This window comes from Pungitius pungitius, chromosome 13, assembly GCF_949316345.1.
Source record: "Pungitius pungitius chromosome 13, fPunPun2.1, whole genome shotgun sequence".
Taxonomy (NCBI): Eukaryota; Metazoa; Chordata; class Actinopteri; order Perciformes; family Gasterosteidae; genus Pungitius; species Pungitius pungitius.
In genome coordinates this window covers 3,353,056-3,374,789 of record NC_084912.1, presented here as the reverse complement: position 1 = coordinate 3,374,789, position 21,734 = coordinate 3,353,056, and the positions used below count along the sequence as shown (strand labels likewise).

Here is a 21,734-nt window from a genome sequence, read left to right as displayed (position 1 = left end):
TGTTTACCAGAACCAGTGGCGACTTTACCAAACTTATTAATTGACAATTCATTTCAGCTGTATTGCAAATATGTTAGATTAATATACAGTGTCATGTAAAAGGAAAGACCTCAGATTTGTATGTAATCACATTACTTGAGCGAATGTGTTCCACCAATGCACACAGGGCCGCTCTCGTGTGAACAATTTTTTTTCTGCCATTGAAAATGCGCAAAAAAACAAAAATCTGTCAGTTCTCCAAACATCTGTAGGCGGGATTTCCAGATGTACCTTCTTGAGAAGTCACCATGTTAAGACGCACTAAAGCAAAGTCCATTGTTGTAGCCATCTGTGGGTTGAGGAACAAATGCTTGACGACTAAATGTGACCAGAGCAACTGAAATAAAAAAAAGAAACTGCTTTGAACGTTCAGAGGGCAAAGAATCTATAGAAAATATAGAAAATATTCGTTCTACTTGAATTCTCCAGTCAAACTGACAAATGAAGCGCCCTTATATGAATATGAATTTATTTATACGCATTTGTCCTGCTTATATGCACAATTACTGTAAATGTGTTTATACATTGTGTGTGTGTGTGTGTGTGTGTGTGTGTGTGTGTGTGTGTGGCTCCTCTGCAGACAGCATTAAATATTCATCCTCCTGCTCGTATTTCTCCTCTCTCATCTATCCATCCATCCTCACCTCCTCCCTCCTGCTACCTCTCCAAATCCTTCATCCTTCCTTCCTTCTCCTGCATTCTTTCTAATCACTTGTGGCGGTTTAAAAATAAAGCAATAACTAGTAAAGAATATTAAATGAAGCTAAAGGAGACAAACTTATTTTGCTCTCTATTGATTGTTTCTGGAAAGATGATGATGATTTGAATCGGCCGCTCTGTTGTGGGTATTGAGTTCAGGCCCCGGGGGGGCGGCATCTGTGTGTGTGTGTGTGTGTGTGTTTGTTTGCATGTGTTAAGACGTGTAAATGGTTCTGTTGAAGATGCAATCATATTCTGTGTGTGTGTGTGTGTGTGTGCGTGTGTGTTACACAAGAATAATGTCCCCTCTGCTCAGTTTGTTGCTCTGGTTTCACATCCACGTGTCCTCTGGGTGTCAGTGTTTGTAAGCGGGAGAATTATGATGGAATTTAACCGGGTTCTGCGTGTGTGTTTGTCTTAACGTGTGTGTTTCTCGGTGTGTGTAATGTAAACCTATCTGAGCACAGCGGAGGGGAAATTTCAGCCCAGTTATTGATTTTTGTTCCGGCCCCATTTCAGGGTCACGTTTGTGATGTCAGGGTTTGTATTATTGTTGCTTTTATTGTCTGCTGCTTTTAATTCCACACAACACGAGGACATTAAGCCTCATTGATCCTTGTGGGCAGACGAGCTGCTGCATATCAAAATAACAGAAATGACTTCAAACACTGCAGGTTCACGTAAACGGATGATTACAGATCGATAAACCTGCGTGAGTCCGTCCTGGTGCCGAACAAAAGACTCGCTCTCCACCACCACAGAAAGAAAACGCCTCACAAAGGGTCTGTACGCGGCGCGCAAACATTTCCTCAGCAGCGTGAACAGGAGGTCGTTAAGGAGTAAAGTGCAGCTCTGTAGTAGTCGTGCTCACGTCGCCCTGATGATGGCGCTAGATGAAAAGCCTCATTTCATCACAACCAATCGACAGCTGATGCTCAGTAGTTGTGTCAGAATCACTAATGCCACATGGGAACTAGTTTGTGTTTCTGTTTAAGTTATTCTCCTCTTTTAAAAGACTTATTTTATAAGATTATGCAACTGTATGAAGGGGTAAGACAATGAAGTGTTTGGGTCTCTGGGGGGATTTTTGACCCGGCTGATCCTTTCTCTTAGTAGATCACCTCTCCTGTATGTTTCCTCCTTACTACCTGGAACTCTTCTTAAGCATTGTCTCTTTCGCTTTCCCTCTATCAAATGCCCACCCCCCCCGACCCCTCACCCGCCCGTCTGTCCGTCCTCTAAACTCTCTCCGGCTGTCTATCTGCGTCGACTCCCTCTCGGCCTCCGTCTTGCTGCCCGCCTGTCTCTCCGGGGCCTTCGCCGCGGGCCTCTCTGTCAGGATTACACGGTGTCAGGTTGGCCAACATGGACACTGGTGGTGGGGAAACAAAATGTTCCTCTCTGCACAAAGCCGCTCTAATCCCCGCCCCCCCCCCTCCCCCCTCCCCACTCACAGCAGAACCCGATTACAGAGAAAGCTGGTCGACTGGCATCAGGATAGAAAGGCAGGGCGGCGCTGCTTCTCTCTGTGATGGTTGATTCGTTAATTGGCTTTTGGGCTTTTTGGCTCACTGTCTAATTAGACCCGGCATCCCATAATAAATAAATAAATGAATAATCAATCCGAATGATGTGACACGACTTCCTTGTGTGTGTGAACATTCTGCAGCAGATTAAGAAATAAATTAGTGCAATGCCGGTTCACCATCATGAACTCACTGATAAATGACCCAACTTTGGCCTTGTGTTTGAGTTTTAATGGCCTTTGTTCTTCTGTTGTGTCATTTCAGCCTTAACCGCCTACACCTACCTCACCATCTTTGACCTGTTCAGGTGAGTGTGTTCTGCATCACCCGGAACTCCAGTGTGTTTCCTCTCTCCAGCTTTGTTATAATTGTGCCGTGTATCTATTTAGTAGATTTTCTCTATGAAAATAACCGTTTGCACGTGAAATTACAGAAGAGGTGGACTTTAGCTGACCTCGGTTTCTTTTTTAAATTGTACCTATTTTTCCCTCCCATCTCTGCAGTTTGATCACATGTCTCATCAGCTCCTGGGTGTCCATGAAGAAACCCAGTCAGGTCTACTCGTTTGGGTGAGTCCACAGTTCGATTCCCGTTATTCCAGGATCATCCACACTGTTGGAGCTTCAGTCAAAGCTCCACCTCAGTTTGTTTGTGTACTTTCACTCACACACACACACACACACACTGTAAACACAGCGGGTAGCAATGACAGAAAAGCTTCCGTTACTGTTGTCAGGCTCAGCCAAAGCTTTTAGAAGTGCGCGTGTTTGTGTGTCAGTGAAGTTGCCCAACTGTATTTGCAGCTGACCGGTGACCTCTGACCTTGAGGTGGTGAAGAGTGGCGATCAAGTGGAAATCTGTTTTTTGGCTCCCATAATAGTGTGCGTGCGTGTGTGTGTGTGTGTGTGGGCGGGCTACAGTTTACATCTGGGTATCCCTGTGTTTATTTAAGTGCGTTTCTAGCATGTGTGTGTATGTGTTATCGGACTGCGTGTTAAACAGCTGCTTCTGTTGTGGGTTGCAAGCTGTATTTTAGTAAGAAGCTTTATTTTAGTAAGAAGCTGTTGTATTTACACATTAACCCCTGTTGGGAGTCTAAAGGCAGTAAGGTGACTGAATTCAAGATACTTATATTCCGGGGGGACTACGGCTCCCTTTGATTAGTTACTGTTAAGCAAATGTTGATCAATCGATTGCTTTCATCGCCAAACTGAACAATTGAATCTTTGAAAAAGCCCTGCTTCTGATTGGACGAGCCTCCAGAACCCGACCGGGGCGGGAGCTCTGATGTCGGCGGCGTCATCATCCCGCCTTACTGTCCACTACACCGCCGAGCGTCCACGTCACGTTTAACCCCCTTAAGCCCGGCGGAGCGCTCACCGGGGCAAAGCCGCTCATCCTGTACAGACTGTGACGGGATTGACCCCCCCGTGACCCCGGGGACGAGGCCGCGAGGGCACGAGGTCGGCAGGCGTTGGAACCTGGATGACGGCGCCCCTCCTTTTTCCCTGCAGGTTCGACAGACTGGAGGTTCTGGCCGTTTTTGCCTCCACGGTTCTGATCCAGCTGGGAGCCTTGTTCATCCTGAAGGAGAGGTGCGTGAACGGACAAAGACAAGACATGAGTAACGATCATTTTAAAATCTGAATTTAGAGGCCGATTAAAGACGGGGGTTCGGTAATGCTGAGAAATTAGCAAGAGCATAAAAAAAAGAAGATCAAACGGAGTAGAACCCTGAGTTCCCGTCCCATCGGGCCTCCCTCCAAGCCACCGCCCCCGAATAATCAAACGTGTCTGTTGTTCATACTCCGGTGAGGCACAAATTGTTTGACTTTTTTTTCCCTTCATAATAGTTTAACAATTGATTTTGGGCTTTTGGGAACTAAAATGAATCCCAAAGCAAAGTATTGAACATCTGTGAAGCATCAGCAGCCGGGCTTCAAGAGCCTGTTCCTTTTGTCTCATTCACTCTGTCTCTCTCGATTAAAATTTCAATTATTTTCTTAGCGTGACTCAGAATTAATATTTCCAAAACAATACACAAAATATTTCCAATTGTTTCTTTTTGTCTCTTTTTTTTTTTTTTTTCCTCTTCCACATTATTAGTCTCACCAGAGGGCTTTGCTCCACTCAGGCTGCTTGTTTTCCTGCAGGCTCAGCGCTACGATGCCAACAAAACATTTAAAAAATGCAATAATTGGACCACAGGATTCTTTTAGCTTTTTCTAACCCGTTCTGCGTCATTGATACACTTTGTATATTTAAATATACAAAGTGTATTTGTATATTTAAATATACAAAGTGTATTTTGATGTTTTCTTTCGTACCTCAAACTAGGTAGGATGTTAAATGCAGGGCTTCTACTAGTAACAGTGTGTCTCTACACTGATGTTCTTTCCTCCTCTTTTATCTTGCATCTTCTCAAATAAATGAATGATGACATTGTAAATTAAACGTAAAAAGTAATGGGCTGAGATTTTGTGATATGGAATGTTAATTATTACAAAGATAAAGCATAACGTGATTGCCCCCTAAATCAAGGGAAAAGTGATTGCTCCCTTTCATGAGACCATTAAATAAACGTGTAAACACACACTTGGTGTCCAAAGGCAGCAGGCTTTTAACCCCCCTGAAACACAATAACATCATATGCAAAGACATTGTTGTGTCTGCGTGCATGGGGTGTGAACTACTACATATCATGGGGCTGTGGGAATGTCACTGGCTGTCATGACAAACACACACACACACACACACACCCCTCTCAAGGCGCCCCGTGTGGGGTTGTCCTGCGGTCAGTCCCCAGGGAAGTGGAGGGGAACATTTCCAACTCAGTTTGAAACCGAGCTGACCTTTTTATTTCTCCCTCTTTGGAGGCTCCTGTGTGTCATTTAATGACCCTCAAACGTCACCTCGTTCTGCTACACACAGCTTCACGTTTCACAAACAGTAACTTTGCGTAGAGCGGACATTCCTTTTTTATAATGAATTAGTCAGTGTGGCCTACAACTTACTCCTTGTTGGGGGTCAGAGGTCGACGTCAGTGTCATCTCGTTAAGCCCGCTTTTGGCCGTGAGCAAAGAATCCACAAACCAAACTTGATCACTTAACTTATTGCTATAATATTTACTCCAAATGTTAAATAAAAAAAGTGCCCAATTCATAAATTCTGCTGTTTTTTTCCTCCTGGTTTCCATACGCTGGTAAATCAAATTCTCTTTAGTATGACAAGCCCTAAAATAACTAATTATTTCAATTTGGTCACACTGCAGCAACCGTGAAGAGGGACTCTAACACCAAACACAGTGAAATCCCTGCACGCCACACACACACTGTTTACAGTGCATGTCATGAATGGCTCAGTAGGGCAGCAGCACAGAGGGAGGAGTGTGTGTGTGTGTGTGTGTGTGTGTGTGTGTGTGTGTGTGTGTGTGTGTGCGTGCGTTTGCCTGTTAATGTGTTTCCTGTTTGTTAGCTCCTTGTCTACTTTCATTCATTTCAATTGTCTCGATCGCTCTGTCTCTAGCTCACAAACACCCGCCCCCACACACACACACACACACACACACACACGTACAGTCAGCGTAGTCCCACCTGGCCAGTGTTGTTGACTGTGTTTGTTTCTGTTTTGTCAGTGTGGAGCGCTTCATGGAGCAGCCTGAGGTCCACACGTAAGTATTTTCCTTTACGCACACATGCGCACACAAAATTCCCTTCTGATACTCTCAAATAGACAACACAACCTGATATGCTGCTCTGTGTCCTTCTGTAAAACACACACACACACTCCCTTCCAGCTGTTGTCGGAACAGAACATCCCAAATATTGGGGTCAGACAGACAGTCGGGGAGTGAAAAGCAGCGTTTTAACTGACAGGATAAATACTTTTAACAGCTAATTAAAAAAAACAGAGCTGCACCGTGTCCAGAGGTTTTTGTTTGTTAAATGTAAACCTCAGATGTTTTTCATGTTCCAGATGTTCAAGTTGATCAGTTACTCAGACCCCCCCCCCCCCACCTCGCTCCATCATCCCTCCATAATAAATTATTATTACCAGATTAGGGGCGGCTTTTATAACCTAAAACACAATGAGCCTTAAACCTGTCTCCTGTGACGAGATTACACCCCCCCCCCCCCCCTCTCACCCCTTCACTTCTCTGAGTGGATGTGATTGAGCGACATGAGAGGCGGACGCTAGCCAAAGGGACAGGTGTCTGCAGGGTGGAGAGACAGAGTCTCTCTCTCTCTCTCTCTCTCTAATCTGTTCTTAGAGGGAGGGGGGTTGTTTTGGCTCACCGGCAGGGAACCTTTCGACCCCCCCCCCCCCCCCCCCCCGTGCTGATTGTTTGGACAATTTTCTTTCGGGCTCTTAAATGGATTTGGATCTGTAATAGACAGAGTTCTGTTGTGTGTTTAGCTTTTTGTGGCCCATTTTAAAATTCGACACAAAAATAGCCCAAAAAACAAAAACAACATTGGTTCATGGAGCAAAGGGCGCTCGCAGAGGGGCTCCGTTGGCAAGGCGACCCGCGGCGTCGCGTCCGGGCTCCTTTGTGACACTTTGACTTTCCAGAGCCAGTCTTTGCGAAACCGACAAACAACTTGACTCGGAAACCCGAGTTCTGCTGGCGGCGCGTTTCATGCACACGGCCTGTGACCCTGAAGCGCCGCGGCTACTTTTACCACTTCATGGAAATGGAAACCAATCAATCTAAAAATGTGGCAGAGCAGTCGTATCTGTTTGCATTGGGAAGTGTCTTAATAAAGTCTCCAGTTAGAGGTTGTGTGTTTTAATAAAAAGTAACAGTTTACGGCGTGTGTCTCTGCAGCGGCCGCCTGCTGGTCGGGACGTTCGTCGCTCTGTTCTTCAACCTGCTGACGCTGCTGTCCGTCAGGAACAAGCCCTTCACCTACGTCTCAGAAGGTACGGCCCGGTTACACACCCCTGTGTGTGTGTGTGTGTGTGTGTCTCTCTGTGTGTGTGTGTGTGTGTGTGTGCTGGTCCTGGAGAGAAGGGGCACACTCTGCACGCCGTTTTAATGGCGGTGGATTAGTGCGTGTTTTTTGGGGAGGCTTCCACCCTGCACGGTTGAGGTTCGGTAATGGGGCCCCACTGGGGAGCAGGGATTATTGATGTAAAAGCAAATGCTGGCTCACTGTTTTGCCAGTAGATGAGTCACAGATGGCTGCTCTGGGATCAGAGGTTAGTCCTCTCCTTACCTGCAGAGAAACGGCACAGAGCGAAGGGAAATAAAGTCGACACGCACCAACCAATACAAAATTCAGTTCAATTCACTCGTACATTATTCTGTTCATAATTGACTAATTGGTTAATTGGATTATGGGTCATTAACTGCATCTTTTGCGGCTTAATGTTCCCAATTTAAAGAAAATATTACAGGCAGCCTCAGCAAGCATGAAATTCTTTGCGCTTTTGTCTTTTTCACAACACGTTCATTAGCAAGAGAAACGGAACATAACGGGATGTAATGACCCTCAGAGACAAGGACACTCATACAGCTGTGATCATTGAAACCGAGACCACACACACACACGCCATCCTATCTGTATGAACACGCAACATTCATACGTAAGGTAGTGAGGCGCACACACACAGACACACACAGACTGGGAGGTCAGGCCAGTGTTGACCCCGGGACGCATTAACCTTACTGAGACTCCGTCTACTGCTAATACAGACAGACAGCACACACACACACACACACACACAGCCTCCGTCATACACACACTCATTTGCAGACAATAGTATGTACAGTCCCTGTTTGGACACATTCAATTGAATAAGATTATAAAATCTTAATATATAAATGCTCCTTGTTCCCTTCCTTCCTTTCCTCTCTGCTCATCCCGAGATGTAAGTTCCTGGGAAGGAATGAAACAAGACAAAACAGATTTGAAAGGTGTTCTTCTCTTCATTCTGCTTACTCGTCTCTACCCTCATCGTTCCTCTCCTTTTTTCCTCTTCCCCTTTCCTTCCTTACTTCCTTCTCTAGTTTGCCCCGTTTCATCCTCTTTTTCATGTAATGGGTTAATAAAGGGATTTTTAAAACCAGACCTTCTGTCCTCACGTCAAATCTCCTCCTTACATCCTTTCTAATTCCTCTCCCTTGCTTCCTCCGCTGCTCTTTTTCCTCCCTTTTCTCCTTTCCTCTCTCCTTTCCTCTCATCTCTGGCTGACTCACTATCCGTATGAACAGTCTACTGATGAATGAGGTCAGTGTGTGTGTGTGTGTGTGTGTTTGCGTGTGTGTGTCAGCTGTCTGCTCTTGAGTCCATAGCAGTCTCAACATCACTTAACATCTGACATTTAGGGGATGGGAGGGGGATGAAACTACACACACACACACACACACACACACACACACACAGGCACTTAACTTTGACAAAACACACAATATCTCTCACTCATTGTGCACACACACTCTCTCTCTCTCTCTCTCTGACAGAGCGAGACTAAAAGTGCATTATGCAACCATGTTCCAGACAGTGGTAATGTAGTGTGCCAAAGGGCCAGGCGGGCAGAAACACACACACACACACACACACACACACATAGACCAACATCGTCTGCCCTCCTCATACACACAGATCATAAATAAGTCACTCTATTAAAATGTTTGTTTAGACTGACTCATCCTGCTAGCAAAACAAACACCCCACCCCCCCTCCCCTCCTCCTCCTACCGCCTCTATACACACACACACACACACACAGACACACACTCAGGTCTGAGCAGGATGGGAAGTGAAGGGCCTTTGACCCGACACCGAGCCTTCAGGTCTCGCTGTGTCGTCAGACATTAAAGGTGGGACGGCGCGGTGGAGCGAGAGCGCTTATCTTTTTTTAAAGAGGAGTGGGTGATCTGCCCCCCCCCACCCCCCTCCCCGCGTCCCCCCACCCCCCTCCCACAAAAGTATTTTTAACCCTCGTCGTGATGAAGAGGTCGACCGCCCCGCCGCTCGAAGCGGCTCAAACTGTTTAATTAGAGCTGGGGTGCAATCTGCTCTCACACTGACGTTGACGTGAACCAGTCGAATTCTGCCGAATTCATGAATTACTTTGTGCTGCGATTTTGACGCCAGAATAATGTAAAACTTTACACCCTAAAATTCCTTATGACAGCTGTTAAGAAATAGTATGTGACGAGTGACTAAAAGATGCAGGCCTGCATCATTTTACAGGCAGAGATGTGACCATGAGTGCAGCATTTACTGACGCTTCAGTAAGAAATGCTCGTTTGTCCCCAAAAAACCCCACTGACACACATAAGAGTGTGTGTCTCTGTCCAGGGGGACGCTCACTGGGGAAAATGTTTTTTTTTATGACCAATACATCACCCTGATTATGGAAAACGTGGTTAAACAGATTGACTCATGATCACTGACTTTTTAGGTTTTTGATCACTCAAGACGTCTCTGTCTCTGTCTCTGTGTCTTTGTGTCTCTGTGTCTCGGTGTCTCGGTGTCTTTGTGTCTCTGTGTCTCCAGCGGCGAGCAGCAGTTGGCTTCAGGAACACGTGGCAGATCTGAGTCGAAGGTAAGAAGATCTGCAGCACTTGCTTTCACTCGCTCTCGCCTTTTTACAGTCGCTCTCTCCCTCAATCAGCAGATCTCCGTCAGGTAGGAACAGGAAGGATCAACTTACACTGAGTCAAAGCGCCTTGCGCACACACACACACACACACACACACACACACTCCTGACACTGATAAAAAAGTGCCCATACGTTGTCTCAAAGGTCACCGTCGGTCAGTGTGAGGTCACGTGCTCAGGTGGACAAGCAGATTGGCTCTTTGATTGAGTTTTAGAAGCAGCTGCGGTACCTGGGTTTACGGGTCAGAGATCACTTTAACTGTAACTCGAGATGAACCGTGAGTAAAGCAACACTTAATCCATAGCTGACTCCTCTGTGACGCTCTTCCTTTCACATTCCAGGTCTCTGATTTTGAACACAAACGCAGTATTCAAAGTAAACCTCATCTTTCGTTAAGCTGCCATGGAAACGGATAGCCTGACTCCAAAGCAGACGGATGCTGCTGTGATAAATATTACATCCCACTGTGTATTCCCACATCTTAAGTGGGATAAGTACGAGTGCTCCCTCGCTCATGCCTGCATGCATGCACGCGCACGCACAGGCACACACTCGCGCACATGCACACACTCGCACACACCAGAGTCAGCAGCTCAGTTTGTGCAGGTTACTGGGGGCGACAGCCTGGAGAGTCGTGCAGCAGTAGAACTGTGCTGAGCCGTGATTGGCTAAGAGGGCAGAAACGAACAGGACGTCCCAGCCTAGTTTCCAGTCTTTGTGTGTGTGTGTGTGTGTGTGTGTGTGTGTGTGTGTGTGTGTGTGTGTGTGTGTGTGTGTGTGTGTGTGTGTGTGTAACCGAGACGCTCGGGATGCCTTCACAGGAGCACTTAGTGTGTGTTTGTGTATGTATGTGTTCGTTTAACAGTGCGTGTTTGATTTGTTTGCTTGACTTTGTGTTTGTGTGTGTGTTTGTGTTGCTCTCTGTGTTGTAATAGCACGTCCCTACTTAACCTCAACAGGGTCTGGGGGCCAACTGGGTTATATAAAGCCTGCTGCTCTCTGGCCTCACCAGCCAGAAGCCAGAGTTGTGTATGTGTTTGTTTAACAGTTTGTGTTTGCAATGGATTTGTGTGTGTTTTGTGTGTGTGTGTGTGTGTGTCTCAGAGGGGAGAAAATAGATATTTTAAGATGTATCCAACACTACTAATCAAATCCTTGTTCTTGTCTCATTATTTTAATTAAAGATGTAAATTACAAATCTGGCTTTTTGGTGTTCTACTTACTAAAGGTTTTTATATATTGTTTTGCTTTTTTTCCCCCTAGTAAGTTGTTTTACACGTTAATGGCATCGTTACCAAACCCTCTAAAGTTGAACTCTCAGGCTTCTCTTCACAAGTGAAGCGTGGGATCGTTCCTTCTGTCCCCGTCTCCCCTGCTCCTCTGTCTCTGAGGACGTCATCCCAGCGTCTTTAATGTCCATCTGCATGAGAAACACGTTCCTTACACACACACACACACACACACACACATTCTCTTTCCTGTTCCCTCCTCTCCAGTCCTTCATTTTTTAATGTATTTTATATAAGTCCATGGCGTACACATGACATTATGACATGTTTGAGATGAACTACACGTCGTGTCTTTGCTTTTTAAAGATGACACGGGGCCCCGCAGTGGTGTTCATTGACCTGTAAATTGGATCCGCGTGTGCTACACAGAGGCCTCGTTTTGGGGTTTTTTGGGGGTAAATATGGGGCTGGTTTGAGACCAACTTCGGAGTCATTGCTCATGTCAGGAAGAGGCGCTTTGGGAAAGTGGGACCATCTCCTGTTTCTCTTCCATGAAAAGTAGTTGTTGCCTGAAGGAAGTCGATCGTGGATTAGCACAAAAGGATTAAGAATGTCATCTTGTTTTTTATTTTTTTTTATTAACATTTCGTGGAACTTTAAACTTGGCTTTTATAACACAAAGTGACCGAAATGACAGTAGAGCAGTGATAACGGATCAGTAATCCTTGGCTGTTTGCAGAGGAGGTTTGTCAGAGATTTAGTCTTTGGACAAACGTGGCATGAAGCAAAACAACGATGATCCAATAAAGTCCCCAAAGTCCATTACAACGGTGTGATGGGGTTAAAGGTCTGATCCTCCAGACAAACACACACTGCAGCTTATCGAGGCTGCAGAGGAGCCGCTGTGCTCGGTTCAAACGTGAATTCTCTTTGACTTATGAAGCTTAGTGCAGAAACTGATTGACCTTCTAAACCTGTTTGGATGAGAATGTTTTCTGTCTGTCAATGAATCTTCTTTTAATACACGGTTTTATGATCACGTCTTGATTTGTCTGTTAAAGACGTGTGTCGGATTGATCTCAGTCGACCTTTTTGGACTTTTCAAATACATTTTTACTGATCGAGGGTGACGCTGCCTTTTTCCATCATGACGCTATTCATTACAGTTTCCACGGCGTTGCACTGTGTTGAAGCTTGGGACAATCCGTGCACTAACCCGGTTTCTGGTGTCTTGTTTTTGTGCGCGTGGGTGCAGCTTGTGCGGCATCGTCCCAGGACTGAGCAGCGTGCTGCTGCCGCGCATGAACCCGTTTGTGCTGATCAACATGGCCGGAGCTCTGTCGCTGTGCATCACCTATATGCTCATAGAAATCAAGTAAGAACCTCTCTCTCTCTCTCATGTTTTCCATGGCGCGATGCTTTAAACTGTCCCCAACTTTAAACGCGCGGCGACGCAGAAGCACTCCGCAGGGAAAAGAAATGAGACTTGAATTAATCGTAGCAAGTTTAATCATTTAGGGCAAAGGGGGGAACATTCACCAGCTTCTTCTCAAAAAGGGAAACACGGTACCGTGTGTAAGTAGGTGCTCACCAGCTGTGGAAATTACTTAACTAGTTTAGCACAATTGTGAGAGAAATTTAAATAAAATAATTTATTTTTATTTCAAAGTAGTATTTTTGAATATCTAAGTATCACAAACCTTCTCGTAGTTATGGACTATTTGTGTGTGTGTCAGTGACTACAATGCGGTGGACACGGCGTCGGCGGTCGCCATCGCCCTCATGACCTTTGGCACCATGTATCCCATGAGCGTCTACAGCGGCAAAGTGCTGCTGCAGGTGAGTCCTCTCCCTCACGTTCACGTCCCCCGCCTCACAGACGAGTCCCATCACCCCCCCCCCGTGTCTCCCCCCTACCCCCCCTCTCTCTCCCCCGCAGACGACGCCGTCGCACGTCATCGGCCAGCTGGACAAACTGCTGCGAGAGGTGAGAGGATTGACGAGATCATTTTTACTGCCTTTCGCCCGAAGGCGACTTTTGGTCAAATAATCACATGTTCAGGCTCTGGCCTCAGTTTCTGATAAGTGGTGCCATTGAGCAGGTGCTATTCGGATCAAAGACTCTTCCGGCGGCGTGTGAAGGGCTCGACCTATTGATGGCCATCGGTTAATGGCACCTCTTTTGTGTGCGATCAGGTGTCGACTCTGGAAGGAGTGCTGGAGGTTCGAAACGAGCACTTCTGGACCGTCGGCTTCGGCTCCCTGGTACGTCTCTCGGGCCAAAGAACTAAAGATGTTTGAATGAAGCCACTGTTTTAGACTGTTAGACATTTTTAGGCCGCAGTTGAAACCGCCTGAAATTCAATTCTAATTGTATTCAGATGAAGGTGGAAAATTAAACCGCAGCTTTATTACCGAAACGGGTTAAATATGGAAGTAAATCTGTGCCATCGGGGGTTGAAATAAAAAGTTGATTGAATTTCTAGCACTGAATATTTATGCATTGAAATTATGTACCTGAATGTTTTTCAACATTAAAACACCGCAAAAAAATTCAACCTAAAAAAAAAAAATGTTGAAATATTCGAAATGGAGGCTACAATATTCAACCGCAAAAAATTCAACCTTGGCACACCAATATGCGGAGGCTACAATATTCAACCCAAATAAATTCAACCTTGGCACACCAACATCCGGGACACTAAGGTAGAGCAATCGATTCTAGATTCAAGATCAGTAGCGTGCGTCAAGCTAAAGGAGCGAGCACCCAAAACACCTTCGGCTTCGGATTGTATCCATGTCCAATAATAACGGGGCTTTAACTCTTCTTCATGCCATCAGTGTGGCAACGTATGAAGAAATACATAAAAGAACATATAATGTTCACCCTAAACCAAAACGTTTGCTTGCCACTGACGATATACAACTCTATTAAAATATACAAATCAACTAAAATCGATCAAGCTCGGTTGGCCGAGTGGGTAGCACAGCCGCTCTGTGGCACTACGTTATTTTGCGCGACACGGTTCGAATCCCGGTTGTGGCGGACTTTTAATAAATGTTCTTTTATGTATTTCTTCATACGTGGCAGTGACGTAGTGCTCACTTATACAATCGTAATCGCTGCAATGGATATGGGATGCATTTTTGAACATTTTCAGAACAATATGTTTGCAAATGTGTGACGACTCAAGTGACGGAGGCAGACAACACCTGCCTGCCGGGGGGAAACAAACACGCACCCGTAGCCAAACCAGTAGGTTCAAAAACCAGTAGGCACGTAACACCGGGGGAAAACAAACACGCACCCGTAGCCAAACCAGTAGTTCAAAAACCAGTAGGCACGTAACACCGGGGGAAAACAAACACGCACCCGTAGCCAAACCAGTAGTTCAAAAACCAGTAGGCACGTAACACCGTCACTGAAAAATGGGTTCTCGTTTCAGACTTTACGAGCAAATACAGGATCCCTTTGAGATAAATTCTAAAGCCTCGCATTAAGACGTACATCCCTTTATGTAAGACTCTGCGCTACTTGCAGGTCGCTGTGTTGTGCCAGATCCTCAATAAAGTTTACCCATGGCCATGAAGACTCATTTAACGTTACGTGGACTTTGAATGTCGCTTAATACCCAACTGAGATCGGCTTGTGCCGCTGTGAAAAAGGATCCTTCCACCGACGCTACTGCGGTTATTCCTGCATGTCCTGTCGGGTTTATGCGTCTGCGCGCTCCGTTAAAGCCGCTGCCCCCCCCCCCCCCCCCCCACTACGATACAGCGGCTCATCTGCCTCTTCAAGCGCGTTCCTGGTTTTCAAAACTCCGCCAATCACTCCTAACAGCTTGTCCAAGGATCTCAGCATCATTAAATGAATTCAAAACTAGAAGAAGAGGCGTATTGTGAGCGGCTGTACGCTCTCGTTTAACTTCCGCTTAGTTCATGTCCAACACAGTCTGTTAATGTACAAATGTCAGCTGTCTATTACGGAATCTTACAGACACAAACCACACTGATGGCATGAAGAAGAGTTAAAGCCCCGTTATTATTGGACATGGATACAATCCGAAGCCGAAGGTGTTTTGGGTGCTCGCTCCTTCAGCTTGACGCACGCTCCTGATCTTGAATCTAGAATCGATTGCTCTACCTTAGTGTCCCGGATGTTGGTGTGCCAAGGTTGAATTTATTTGGGTTGAATATTGTAGCCTCCGCATATTGGTGTGCCAAGGTTGAATTTTTTGCGGTTGAATATTGTAGCCTCCATTTCGAATATTTCAACATTTTTTTTTTTTAGGTTGAATTTTTTTGCGGTGTTTTAATGTTGAAAAACATTCAGGTACATAATTTCAATGCATAAATATTCAGTGCTAGAAATTCAATCAACTTTTTATTTCAACCCCCGATGGCACAGATTTACTTCCATAGTTAAACCGACCTGTCGTTACTTTGTAGCAACGTGATGAACTTTATCCTACGAGCAAGTTCTAAAGCTATTTAGCTGATTCTATAAGAGTTATTATTTTATTTGTATAAGCAGAAATTGACCAACCAGATGAAAAACAGCTGGCGCACAGTCAGTGCACCTGAGGCTTCGAGGCCCAGAGCCCCCTCTTCTCTCTCTTCCTCTCCTCCTCATTCCTTCCTCCGCCCTCCTCTAAGTACATTTGTTTCGCTTGTCTTTGTATTTGTTTCTAGATTTCTCCCCCCCCCCCCCCCCACCTCATTGTCCAGTTCATCCCTCTGCGTCATTCCTCGTTTCCAAATGACGATCTGCAGAGATTTATTCACCCAGATGAAAGGAAAGAACGAGTCGTTCATGCGGAAGATTCTCCCTCCCTCCCTCTTTGTTGTTGTTGTTGTTGTTGTCTCTGTCGAGTCGTCGTCGTCGTCGTCTGTCTTGCACGTTGTTGTAGCGACAGATAACAAGCCCAGCTGGCTTTCTGGGCAACCGAGGTCCTTGGAAACACACACACACACACACACACATCCGTCTGCTTTGTTGCAGAAGCACACTCTGTTCCAGGAATGCCAATTTATTGATGTTACTAGATCACACTTTACAGAAGCAGATCCTATGTTTTATATATATATTATTAATATTTTAATGAAAGAAGACTGGGCTCGATAAGAATTGTTTGTGGACTAACTTAAAGTGCGTGCTGTAGGTGTGTGTGTGTGTGTGTGTGGCAGTTGCACCTCCTGCAGGTGGAGCAGCGTCCTCTGTTTACGTCGGGCCTGATGCTGCGTTTACTGTTGTTTGTGTTATCGATGCCGCTGTTGTTATTGTGACTGATGTTGCTGCAGTTACACAACTGTTGGTTGTTGGCCCACTGCTAACAGAGCAGCTGTCTAAACTGATTTGACCCTCTGACTGCACTTCTGCCCCACGGGGGACTCTCTCTCCCCCCCCCTCTCTCTCTCTCTCTCCCTCTTATTGTGTGTGTGTGTGTGTGTGTGTGTGTGTGTGTGTGGTGATTTGAGGGCTTTATATTCGCATCAGAAGGTTGAAATTAGCAAGCAAAGACAAAATAAGGAAATCAGTTTAGCATTTTACAGACTCAAATGTGGGAGGCTGTATGTGGTGTGAAGAAGGTCATCGTGAGGATTGTGTATCCAACTGTGTTGTTAATAAAAAAAAAACGTTTTTAGATTAATTATTTGGGCTCAAATGTTTCTTATTAACGATACATTAATGGTTCATTTTGTATTCGTCGTTAAGGAGGCGATAACTTAAGCAAAATAGGATGACATCTTCCTTTCTTCCATCCTTCTCAGGCCGGCTCCGCCCACGTTCGTATCCGCCGCGACGCCAACGAGCAGCTGGTTCTGGCCCACGTCACCAACCGGCTGCTGCCGCTCGTCTCCACGCTGACCGTCCAGATCTTCAAAGACGACTGGACCAGACCCCTCCTCACCGGGACCCTCTCCTCCTCCACCTCCTCCTCCTCCTCTGCTCCCCATCAAGGCCCCGAAGGCTACGCCTCCTCCTCCGGGCCTCCTCCGCTCCTCACCTCCGGAGGGGAGATGGACCCGCTGACCTCCACGCCCTCCAAACCCAGCAGCCCCCCGCCGGAGTTCGCCTTCGACACACCGGGGATGAACGCGCAGCCGGTGGTCCTCCCCGCCCCGGGACAGCACGCCCACCGGCCCTACGGGGGGGGCCCGGGACTCCCCTACGGAGCCTCCGCCTACGCGGCCATGCTGAGTCAGGGCCTGGCGCGGCCGGGACTCGGGGCGCCGGCTCTCGGGCCGGGCTTCGGACTGGGCGCCGGCGGGGGCCCGTCCCCTCACAGCTACAGGACTGCGTATGCAGCGCCGCCGCCGCCGCTGCGGTTTGGAACCAGCAACCCTCTGGCTCCTCAGTCGCAGTACAGACAATACCGACCCTGAGTGTGTGCCGGCGCTCCCAATCGGACACGGAGACGCTGCAGCATTTTGTCCCAGTGGGACAACGAGGGGGTTTCTTGTAGCGTGAGCCTCCCCTGGCTTTAGGAAAGGGGGGGGGGGGGGGGGGCGGGTATGTTCCGGTATTTATTTTTGGGGACCAAAAGGATGAGTGTGGTTGGGTTTGATGTGATTGAGTCTGTTTTTTATCAGGAAGCCTCCTGGCTGTGAGGATGTGTTTTCTTCACTTGTTGTAGTAACTTCATCTAACGTCGTCTCTGGTAATAAAGAGCTGAGTCCAAACAAATCTGGTTTTACATTTTTAAATTGCAGCCATTTAAAGGACATGAGAGTCCAAAGCGACCGAAAGGTAAAAACCTCCCAGCCAGCAGGTCAAAGGTCAGAGATGATCGGCTAGTTCTTTTTTAAGAGCTTTTTTGTTTAAGAGATTTAAATCAAAGGGGATAAAAGAATAGCTCGACAAAATCGGCGGGAGGTTTAGAAGGCGGGAATGTGATGACGAAGGCAGGAATTCCTGGTGTGAAAGTTCCAGTTAAGCTCCTGAAGCTCTGGGACGGTGTTGCCTTAAAGTGTCCCGAGTGTCCCGCGTGTCCCGTGTCCCGAGTGTCCCGTGTCCCGAGTGTCCCGTGTCCCCCCCGAGCAGCCTTCAAACAGCAGAAGCTGCTTGGCTCCTTCCTTTGAATTTGCTATAAAACCACCTTTATTTTCTTGCAGAGCTGCTGATGAGCAGACATCAGAACCGTCTGGGTCCGCCTCACGTTTAGGGCTCATTTATGTCATTTGCGGAATTTATTTTGCATTGAAGATGAATTACAACATTTAATCATTTGTTCTATAATGCGTTCAAATCATAGCTTCCTAAATCGACCAACATTCCTAAACAAATGATCTTTCATTGTTTTATTTCATTTTTTTTTTTTTTGCAAAAGATTATTGCAAATATGTTTTTGTTTAAGTGACCTAACCAGGGTATGTGTCTACTGACTGGATGCTTTCCTTTTTTAAATATTCCCACGTTTTCAAGTCTTTTGTTTTTGTATTATTCCTCCAGATGAAAATTCCATCTTTGTATCTCCTGGTGTTGGATTCGGAGGAATGTGAAGAAAACACGCAGCCTGTGGATGAGCACCACGTCATGTGACTGCCATGTTGACGGGTTCAGCGGTTTTGTTTCATTCTTCTTTTTTTATTTTTTATTCTTTAATTATTGCTTGTTATCCGTTTCCTGGTCTCAGCTTTCTGGATCCTTTGTCACATTGAGGGAATAAAACCCCGTCCGATGGTTCAGAGCTGAGGAAACGTAGAACAATAAGAATAAAGAAGAACAAAACAGAATCCATGTACGTTGATTTAATACCAACCATTGAGGCTCATAATGCTGTTTTATTCTGTTCTCTGCTGAATGAAATGTAAACTTTGTTAAATCTGAAGTCAAAAAAGAAATGTTCAGGATGTGAATGTTGTGTTTTGTTTACTGAAAACCAAAGTAAAAATCGAAGAGTGATTCCTGATCAATTTTAGTTGTTGAAACACTTTATCGGAGTTGATTCTGTTGACATTTTTCACTTTGGAACTGTGTTCATTTAAAGAGCAACTTGCGGTCAAAAGTGTGTCTGCAGCGACGTCGCAGACCTTCAGGGAGTGTTACGTTTCTCAGGAAAAGACACCGATACCTTCGGACTAATTTGAGAACTGATCCATAAAGTCTGAATCAGAAGGAGATGTTGAAGACGATCAGTGATCATATTGAAGCCCCTTCAGTCGCTCCTCGCTCTCTCTCTCTCTCTCTCTCTCAAGGCATCGTGGGAAACGCCTCTCTGCGCGCCCCGACCTGACCTCCCGACCCCCGCAGTGTCGCTCGTGAAGACGAGTCTCCCGTCTCCGTGGAAACGGGCCGATAAGCAGGTGACAACGTCAGCGAAGCAGCAGATGTTTGACGCGCGGGGCTCCAGGAGGCCTCGTCCCGGTGAGCTCCCGCCTGACCAACGGAACCCCGACGACGTTCTCTCCCTCGGTTCATTCCAGCCGCACTCTGCCCCCCCCCCCCCCCGCACTCTCGTCCCCCCCCTCCCCTCCCCCCTCCCCTCTCCCTCCTCGGCTAACAATGTACGACACGCTTTAGCAACTTTGCAGTGTCTGGTCATTATTTTGTCCCCCTCGCGATCGTGTTAGTCTTCTGGCCCTCGCGGTCCGCCGCCCTCATCAGCCCGGGGAACCGTTCGATGGCCGCCGCTGGGGGGGGGGGGGTGTGGGGGGTGAGGCTGAGGTGGGGAGACAGCTTCGAGTCCCAATAGAGTCGCGACGCGTCACAAGGCCCGATTGCCGAGTCCCGACCCGAAGGACCCGCCGGGTCTCCAGAAACTCACTTAGTGGGCCCCCCCCCTTCCCCCCCCACACTTGGCTTTCCGGCCCAGTACCCATTGACCACTGGGAAAGTGACGCTTCAGCACAAAGCGGCCTCCTGTGATTAAAATGTGGACGCCCTCGTGTCTTTGAGCCCGGGACACTTTGACTCATGAAATGTCAATAAATACTTACTAAATACAAGTGTGTATCGCGCATATATGCCCCAACACACACACACACACACACACACACACACACACACACACTTCCCATCATTCATCCTGGAACCCGTTTAAGTGCCTCGTCTGAAGAATTTCATTTCCTCTGAAAAAGAGGATAATCTGTCCTGTGTTTTTGTTCCGTGGCTTTCAGAAGCGATTTTGAACAAACAATCAAAGACCTGCTTTGCCCCGGCAGCTTAGCGCTCAGCGCGCCCGCCCGGGCCCTAAAGCCTCTCCAACGGTCCCCCCCCCCCCCCCCCCGAGCATTTAGAAGTTCAGAGCCGCGGCGTCGGCATTAGTGGTGACTCCACGTGCTTGTTACAAAACAAACGGGGAAGAGCCTCTGTAATCTGTGCTGGAAATCCCTGAAAATGAATGAGATCCGCGGCGCCACGTCCTCCGGCTTTCTGGGTCAGTCCCACGCAGCCGCCTCACCTCGCCGAGGTCCGGCTCAACAGTGCGTGTGTGTGTTCGTGTGTGTGTGTGTGGTTTTCCTTGGGGCCAAACAATGCAATTTGCATGTTTGTTTGTTTTTGTTCTGTTGTCACCTGAAGCCACTTTGGTGGCGGTTTGATAAGCGAGCTGCGCTCCGCTGGGCCGGTGAGTCCTTCTCAGACATCACAGCAGCAGTTTTTTTTCTCCGGCCTCCTTGCAGCAGCTCATGAGAGCTTGATTAGAATGGCGTGAAACTGAAAAATCAGAATCACAAAGTACTGAAAAGATGCAGCCGGTCTCGGATGCAGTGGATCAGTTGGCCTCCTCCTCCTCCTGCTCCTCGTCCTCCTTCCCTCGCTCTTATCTGTTTTGACTCGACCTGTCAGCCGCCTCAAAACAACACATGAGGCCCGGCTGGCGAGCGGCGAGCTGCTTCTTCTGAGGACCTGCGGGGTTCTTCAAAGGTCCGACGGAACGGTTCCCTGCTCTAAAATCACAAAACACCCCCTTTTTCCTCTGTTAATTCCATTTAATCCGCTCATTGGCATCAGGTTGATAAAGCGCATGCAGAAGTAGCAACATAGGGGGTACGGAAAGTATTCAGACCCCTTTTTTACTCTTTGCTTCGTTGCAGCCATTTGCTAAAACCCCAAAAGTTAGTTCTATTTTTCATTCATGTACACTCAGCACCCCGTCTTAACAGAAAACAACAGAAATGTAGAATTTATTAAAGAAAAACTGAAATCTCACATGGTCATAAGCATTCAGACCTCGTTGCTGTGACACTCGCACGCTGTCCATTTCTTCTGATCCTCCTCGAGATGGTCCTACTCCTTCATTGGAGTCTGCTACTTGCAGATGGAAAAGAGCTCGCAGCGTTTGTGTTTTTCTTAAAGTCGTACAAGGAGAGGTTTGCTCTGCTTGTGGGAATCACTGAGGCGCCGCACGTCTTAAATACGCACCGATAGGAAAGGATTTAAGTGTGAAAAGCCGACCGCTCGCGTCCTCCAGATGTGTCCACAGCTCCCGCTGCTGCAGCTTCTGCTTTGAACGAGTACAAGCTGCAATGATCACATGATGTCAGACGTGTTCCTCTGCTTTTATGGCCTCAAAGACCAGATCAACTCTCTGTGTAAAGCACTTCTGCACAAAGTCCCACCCCCCACCCCCCCTCTCACTGATACTAGTGTAAAAGATGTCTCGGCTCCTCCGCCTGACGCCTC

General features: G+C 47.0%; 1 protein-coding gene across 2 annotated transcripts in view; it reads left to right on the top strand.

Annotated features, from left to right (window-relative positions):
• Window positions 1-17,602, top strand: part of slc30a6 (solute carrier family 30 member 6) — a 27,275-nt gene extending 9,673 nt beyond the window's left edge. The window contains exons 5-15 of one of the 2 annotated variants that reach the window (XM_037465105.2): window positions 2,529-2,571; window positions 2,768-2,833; window positions 3,779-3,859; window positions 5,900-5,935; window positions 7,094-7,188; window positions 9,773-9,821; window positions 12,363-12,482; window positions 12,844-12,946; window positions 13,047-13,094; window positions 13,304-13,372; window positions 16,880-17,602. In XM_037465105.2, coding sequence (XP_037321002.2) covers window positions 2,529-2,571; window positions 2,768-2,833; window positions 3,779-3,859; window positions 5,900-5,935; window positions 7,094-7,188; window positions 9,773-9,821; window positions 12,363-12,482; window positions 12,844-12,946; window positions 13,047-13,094; window positions 13,304-13,372; window positions 16,880-17,494 — 1,325 coding nt within the window. In that variant the 3' untranslated portion in view covers window positions 17,495-17,602. Of the gene's footprint in view, window positions 1-2,528; window positions 2,572-2,767; window positions 2,834-3,778; window positions 3,860-5,899; window positions 5,936-7,093; window positions 7,189-9,772; window positions 9,822-10,690; window positions 12,234-12,362; window positions 12,483-12,843; window positions 12,947-13,046; window positions 13,095-13,303; window positions 13,373-16,879 lie in introns of those variants that run through there. The other variant, XM_037465106.2, reaches the window with a different exon arrangement.
• Window positions 17,603-21,734: the final 4,132 nt, after the last annotated feature.